This window comes from Poecilia reticulata, linkage group LG5, assembly GCF_000633615.1.
Source record: "Poecilia reticulata strain Guanapo linkage group LG5, Guppy_female_1.0+MT, whole genome shotgun sequence".
NCBI classification, from domain to species: domain Eukaryota; kingdom Metazoa; phylum Chordata; class Actinopteri; order Cyprinodontiformes; family Poeciliidae; genus Poecilia; species Poecilia reticulata.
Window position 1 is genome coordinate 9,453,971 of NC_024335.1, and position 7,938 is coordinate 9,461,908.

At 38.3% G+C, this 7,938-nt stretch overlaps 1 protein-coding gene across 1 annotated transcript in view; it reads left to right on the plus strand.

The window, feature by feature from the left end:
- The window catches only part of rbck1 (RanBP-type and C3HC4-type zinc finger containing 1), a 34,551-nt gene that overhangs the window by 16,443 nt on the left and 10,170 nt on the right, over positions 1-7,938 (plus strand). Inside the window, exons 6-9 of the mRNA XM_017304632.1 lie at positions 561-734; positions 925-1,085; positions 1,202-1,301; positions 1,578-1,757. Coding sequence (XP_017160121.1) covers positions 561-734; positions 925-1,085; positions 1,202-1,301; positions 1,578-1,757 — 615 coding nt within the window. The remainder of the gene's footprint in view (positions 1-560; positions 735-924; positions 1,086-1,201; positions 1,302-1,577; positions 1,758-7,938) is intronic.

The window sequence follows — 7,938 nt, forward strand, 5'->3', positions numbered from 1 at the left end:
GTAAGCCTGGATCTTTGGTTCTACCTGAATATTCTAGTGATGCTATATACACATGGAAATTTGTTTCAGACTAAACCATGGCAAACATTTAAACCCTGAACTCAAGCTTATTAATGAGTTGGTGAATATGATCAAAAGCCACATCCATGTCAAGAAGCYTCCCAGTCCAGCAAAAAAGAGTGGTAAAAATATGTCAGAATTATTCCAAAAGACCAGTAGAACATTTTTAAATAAAGCATTCATGAWGTTGTTGTTTTTTGTTTGGTTGATTTTTGCACCTGCCTTTATAATTTTGATCCTGTTTGAATTAGGTTACACCAACAATAAATTCAACTAAAAGACAGCATAAAAATATACATCAAAAGCCTAATATGAATTAATTCCATGCCCATGTAAAGTCTATTAATTACCCAATGGAACTACATTTGAATCTTGTTTAAAGTGATGTTTTCTTCATTCTGAGAATGATCTAATGACAAGACATATTATGAAATTAATTTGGATATGCTAACCCTTATTACATTTTTAACAGTGGAGTTATTTTGTGTATTTGTGTTTAGTTGGGCTGGGCCTGCATGATGTGCACTTTCCTCAACAAACCAACCCGCCCCGGCTGTGAGATATGTGGAGCAGAAAGACCTCAGGACTATGAGGTGCCAGATCTCTATCAGCCAGACCAGGATGAAGTCTTACGCATTCAGCAAGAACAGCTGGCTTTACTGCAATATGAAGAGGTACGCAATGCTGATTAACACCCTAAGCAATACCTACTATATGATTTAAAGGGACTAACTGGTCTGAATTGCAACCAGTTCACTTTTGTTAAAGTAGTTTTGTTACAGTAATGGTTGATATAAATTATGTGTACTTGCTGATCTAAATCCATGTTTTGTTCACCTTTTCCTCTGTGATCTTGTAATGAAGGCTCAGCAGCTGGAACGTGAGCGGAACTACTTGCACCTGCTGGCCACAGATGACCAGAACCTGATCACTAACACCACAGAGACAGATTGCCCCATCTGTTTCTCTGCTCTGGAGCCAGGAGAAGGGATTGTGCTCAGAGAATGTCTGCACACCTTCTGCAGGTTAGAGAGGACATCTTTTTTTTTTTTTTTTTTTGTAGCTTAAGAGGTTAAAAAAAGACTTCTAAAATCACATAAAATGATTGAATTGAACAATTGAACGTGTTGTTTTCCTTCAGGGAGTGTCTTAAAGGGACAGTCATAAACAGCCAGGATGCAGAGGTGTCTTGTGCGGATACAGATTGCGAGAGCAAGTTATTGGATCGAGAGATTAAAGAGGTGAGCTAAAAAACATTGAACGCAGAAAACCCAATGACGCATGTRAACTATTTATAGTAAATAAGGAGGTCTGTTTCAACTTTTCAACACATTATTGAATCTACATTTAGTAACATTGCTGCTGCAGTCAGAACCCACACTTGGAGTAATCACTGTTGCAAAGCGCACGCAGCTTTAGACGTTTGCTCAAGTGTTACTGCRATGCAATTTCTAATTGATCTTCCCTTATCCTGGGGAAATATGCAACCTGTAATTCTGCTGCAATTCCTTGGTCAGCTGCTCACAGAGGAGGAGCACCAGCGGTTTTTGGAGCTGCGCTTGAGCATTGCAGAGAGTCGCTCCGAGCACAGCTTCCACTGCCAGACCCCCAACTGTCGAGGGTGGTGCATCTATGAGGATGATGTCAACGAGTTCCACTGCGACCTCTGCRATGAGACCAATTGCATTCTCTGCCGAGTAAGTTTGCAATTTTGACTCAAAGGAATAATAGATTTTTTTCTTTTTTTGTACATTGTAATATTAAAANATCCATCCATCCATCCATCCATCCATCCATCCATCCATCCATCCATCCATCCATCCATCCATCCATCCATCCATCCATCCATCCATTTTCTTAACACCCTTATTTCTTAGTGGGGTCGGGAGGGTTGCTGGTGCCTATCTCCAGCTACCGTTCCGGGCGAGAGGCGGGGTCACCCTGGACAGGTCGCCAGTCTGTCGCGGAAAGCAACAATATAATCTCTTCAAATATTAACTTAAAATTATGTAATGTCTTCGCACCACTTTACCCTTTGTAGCTTTATAATTTATTTCTAAAGGTCTCCCTGACTTATTATGGCTACAAACTCTTCAATTTTAATATTAAACAGCTTATATTTCACTTGCAACTGGGAAGCTATTGCAGCCAACACAGTCTCTGTTTTATCTCTTTCATATTGATCATCAATGTAAAGAGTGAATTAGACTGAAATTGTTTGTGAAAATCCAAATCACATTCACAAATGGACAATTTTTACAATATTTCAATTTTTACTTGAACTAATTATAGTTCAGTATCAAAATTTCTTCTGCATTTTCCACAAACCAAACCAAAAGGGACCTGCATATATGATCTGGGAGATTGTCAGTTCACTTCAGTTCTTCTTAATTTAATATCTTAATGTTAATAACCATATTATATGCTAATTTGGGGGATTTTTTTGAATTAAGAAGTAACCTTATAAATAAAACAGTCTTGCACAGTATATGGACAAGTCTAAGTAATTGTGTTCCAGATGCCTTAGTTTCTCTTCACTTCTTCCCATTGGGGGACTCAGTGGTGCAATGCTTATAATTAGCAGCAGTGTGTGCAATGCTTCAGCTGAGAGCTTTTTTTGTAACAGGAAAAAAAGCTTTTTAAAGAGTAGAATGAGTGTCACTTAAATAGATCTGTCATCTTAAAAAAAAATAGAACATGCACATAGAAACCTTTTTTTGAATGGCTCTGTTTTTGCTTTCAAGGTCCATTTATGCATGGATTTATACCTAGAGTAAGGCATTAAGGCAGAACTGAGTGATATTTGCATACACTTAGACAGTCTTTCTAGATATTTTTTGCTAAAAAGAGACTGTCARTGTAACCACTCTTGCTGGTCAGAGATTGGMAGCGATTATTGCCTCTATGCATAGTTAAGCAGAGCTACAGTTCCAGCATGACTATGCTATTTCTCTGGACTGTTGTTTTTGTTCCAGCATAAAAGCTTGACGTATTGGCCAAAGCTTGTCCAATTTGGCAACAGTAATAATGCAATGCCCCAACCCCTAGGATTTTAGCGTTGGTTTTTTTTCTAGTTGACTTCTAAATGGCAAACAGTAGCATGGTTGCAAAATTATGTTTTGGAGCAGCATTTTCGCCTCTCTTGTCTGCTGACTTCTGCAGTTACCTTTGGCCTAAAGCCTGTGCTGGGGATCAGAGAGTAATTCATAGAATACCAAGGCCAGTTCAGTTTGAAGAAGCACATGCCAAAAGAAATTATTACTCTGTCAACCACATTGTCCTGTTTTGTTTGGCCAGAATAAATAAGGAAAAAATAATACAATGTATTACTTTTTTAAAGTCCATGTCTTTAAAAGTCTTTTTTGTTTTGTTTTTGTTGTTATGTACATTATGGACTCAACTGTCTGATGAATGTTTCAGACACCTTGTTGAATTTATGTCAAATAAATAAGGAAGTTCTGAAGGCAAAAATGGGATCCAAATGAGGACTACAAAGGTGWATTCAATAAAATGCTGAGTCTTGCCAGGAGAGTGAATATACACTATAAATACATAAACAAATATCCTCTAATATAGAATAATATCCTCTTCTTTAAACACCTCTACCCATTGCATCATCTGAATAAGCGTGGCTTTTTAAATATTGAAGATAATAAACTTGCTTGACACATATCAGCACAAATCAGCCAAACAGCTCCAGAACAGATGAGTCACCAACWCTGGGAAAGGCATTYATTGGCTCCCAAAAGAAGTGCAACAATATGCCTCACTCTTGATCTTGTAAAAGGTGTTAGTCAGCTGCTTGAAGAAAAGCCTGGGTAACAACAACTGATGCTGCCCATGCTGAATTTAGTCAGTTTCAGTCATGTGTTGCTTAGTTTTCCCTTCCTACCCATTTTTTGTTCCTTCAGCCAAAGRCTCCATGTGACTTTTCTCTCAATTTCCTGATTTTTTTTCAGCTTGTGTGCATCCAATTTCCAAATCAGWCAGYTRGTATCCAGAGGTCTCCAGTGAGTGAAGCAGTATCACCTGTGCTTCCTTTTACAGATCTACCCAGATCTGCATAAATCAGTTTTAATTGTGTTTTCCAGTGAGTTTGATACTGTCTTTGTGCTTGTTTAAACGATGTGGTGAAGAAAACGGAATTGATAGCAAGGACCACAGCGCAGCAGGTACTATGAGGAAAAATATTCAAGAAGAAACAAAAACATTTAAAGTATAGAGATAAATKTATTMTTGTCATTAAATTGAAGATTATCACAAAAAATAAAAAGAAGGTATGTTGCTCTAAAATCTTACCATTTTACATCACTGCAAATGAGATTGTATTTTAGTCAAGATTAGAGGGCATAAATAAATGAGACAATGCCTTCAAAGAACTTACACCATCAGACCAGTTCATTTAGAAGAGGTCATGCTCCATACATTCTGACTATACAGACCACAGTGCATTTGATATTTTCTCAGCTATTGATTATGCTCCTCTTTCTCTGAGTTATTTATTTCCATTGATAGCCAGAGGTCATGCCTGACAAGCATGCCAGGCATAACCTGTAAGTTATTAATAACTGCCAAACCTGCACTTCACTTTCACTCTCTATAGGTCAACAAGCTCAAACTCTGCACTTCTGCCCTTCATATGTCAATTCCTGACTTATAACAAGATTCTSGTCATTTCCAACCTCTTCCCAACACACTAATCTCACTATTTTCTACTTATCTGTCTACACATAAAGGTACCTTTAWAGCAGTTCTCTTTTATTTAATCAAAGTTATTGTTTAAACAACACAGTGGCATGACAATGCCACTGTGATCCCTCTCCAGTTATTACATAACTTTAAGTGYTTTTCCTTTGGCCATCCAGTTCTGTTTTGTGAATCATTTTTTTCTCTTATTGTTTTTTTTTTTCTTTTTACCATCAAAGTGTTCCTTCCTCCTGCTTAATTAAGTGTAAAACAGGACCCTTTAAACTTGTTTGTTGTGGCCTGTGTCTTTGGGTTTTTTCAGTGTCAGGAGTAGATAATGCGTCATTTACAGCAATCCCAGGAAAAGGTCAGACCTGCTTCTCAGCGCGCTGTTGGTTTGATGCCATGGTGGCAGGAATTAAGACAGCGGCTTCTCACAGGGCCTTCTGTTTGTGCATTGGCTTCTGAAAAATAAACAGTTCTAAGCAAAAGGTGATTGTAACGAGGACTCTGTGACTGGTATGCTCCTAAACTACCATGAAAAATTGCCAACTGTAATAGTTTTACCGTTTCTCCAGCACAGCAGGAGAGATGAACATCAGGAGGGGGTAGGAAAAGGGATGTGAAGGACAAGTGAGGGGAAAAAAAGAGATGGCAATCTGCAGCAAAACTCTGAAACAAACATCTTGATGCAAAGAATCATTAAGAATAACTAAACAGCCTACGCACACAGCATCATTTRTTGTTTCTGGCCTTCAAATACTTCAATTTTGAAGCAAAGCATGATCTCTAAGATGCTATAATTCTTGCATCCTTGACATTAGTAATTGCTCATCGTCTTGTAATTAGGACTCACCATGAACCTATTGCAGATGCTCTTATCACATTTTAATTTGGGGGAATAAATACTTGTGTAATACAGAGTCAATCATCCTCGCAATCAAAATCCTTTCTGGGGAAAACATGCTTTTTCCCCCTTCATTTACATAATTATTTTCTGCAGTTCAATCATTCACAGTAACAAACAAAAAACAAAAAAAGTATGTACCACCCTCACAATAAATCCAAACATATCACAATAATTCATCCCCAGAGACTTTTTTGCTACTTTTACTCGAGGGATAAAAGGAATTATACCCTCAGCATATCTCACAGTCAGGGGAGAGTCTGTCTCACACTGAGCGGTTTGATAGGTACAACAGCAAGAGACTGCACAATATGCTTTCAAAGCAAAAACTCTCTCTCAAATCAAAATCTTACTGCGGTTAATTTGAAATTATTGGGTACCCAACAGGCAAAAATATTTCCACTCTAGAGAAATTGTTTCTTGTCTCAAAAAAGCACACCATTAGAAATTAATACATCAAACCCTAAGATGGGCTAAGCTAAGAACAGGGAAATATTATAATCAAAACCAAGACAATTACAGCAGTTTTTTTTTTTTTGCAATAACTCACTAAAGAACAGTGAAATAGCCTCACAAAGTCAMACTAATTCTCCAAAGGGTCAGAGAGCATTGGGATCCTAAAGATAGTAAGGACCTTGCATGTTCTGAAGGGTTGAAAGCATAGGTTGCAAATTAAAGGAGCAGTGGTTACATCACCATCATCATCATGGATGTAGAGGAAAAAGAAGTTTTGATGCCAGCTATCAGATTCCTTAGAAAGCAAGTRGTCACAACCCTCTGACTGACTGCAACAGACCTGCAGCCGGACTTTGTGGTGGCAGCTACTGAGGTTTCAGCTTCCACAATAAGRCACATAGTAACCAATAAAGGGTTCCATTTCATAATTCCCAGTATAACACCACTTCCACCCAAAAACCAAAGTAAAAACCAGGTCCAAGTTTGTCAGAATAAAACAAGTAGTTTTGAGATTGTGCTCTGTGAAGTGATGGATCAAAATTCTAACCTTTTTGACCTGYAGATCAGTGGAAAGTCTATTGTGTGGCAGCAGCACAGTAATGTTCTGGTGCTGTTTTGTTTTCCCTAGCACTAGAAATCTGTGGTGTGTCRRAGGCAAGATGAATTCAATCAAGTATCAGAAAACCAAACAAGAAAATGCTATRCTGTCTGTGAGGAAGCTGAAGCTTGAACATCATTGACCCTTGCAACAGGGCAGTGATCAAAGGTATTCCTTACTGTCCACCAGTAAGACCTGGTGAATTGAACAACAGCATACAAATCAATCTGGGAAAAATAATGACCTGGAGACCTGTGCCCATGAAGATTTGATAAGATTTCCCACAAATGCTGCCAGAAGCTTAGGTTTGGCAATGAATTTGCAGCAAGTCCTAATAGCAGAAGGGTGCTCCACCAAGCCCCTTGTTTGGAAAGGGATTAATAAAGTTGAGACTGCATCAGTCTTTAAAAGTGGCACTTTGTGTTGGATTATAAGAAATCTTTTAATCWGAGGTATGTAGACCAATGTAATAGCTCAAACTTTATTTGCTAGTTTGTATATTTTGCTAATAAATCACATTTTGAGTGGATAATTAAGATATTTTTTTTGTTTTGCATTATATCCTTCACAAGTTGTTGTCAAACACTTCAAGCACAATGTTTTATCAGCGACACATCCAGCAGACTCAACCTCCAGAGATAATTAAATTGCACAGCACTAAAAGAAGCTGATGGCTACCAATTTACAGAGATGAAAATGCCTGGTAAGTACTGTGACTGTCCAAAAGCTGCCGTGGGTAATGTCATAATGATAGACTGGACTCAAAGCTATCAGCTATAGTAAGAGTTCAAATCTGGAAACATCCCTGGCCTGAAAACCTCTAACAAGATGGACGGTTTCTATGGCAGCATTGCAGGTTAATCTGGCAGCAGGTGATATTTGTTTAAGCAGCATTTGAAGCAGGACTGTCTATGAGCATGTCTGTGCATGCCTTTAGCTGAGGGCTCCTGGGAAGAGCAGAAACAGGTCTAAGCTCTTCAGGMGATGATTGTATAGCACTGAACATAACAACAACATCCTCAACTTCTTCCCAAAGGAATTYTATGAAACATAGTTTATAACTTCAGCAACTTCATTTTGAGGTAATTTGGGTAAAGCCTTGCAGAAAGCACAAGTGTGACAGTGYGTCAAAAGGGGAGAACCTCCAGCAGCCCCTAAAACTGTCCAACTGAGAGCTTAATTTATCATGCAGAGGCAGCAGCTGCAGCTCTTCCTTCGTTCCTATTTAAAA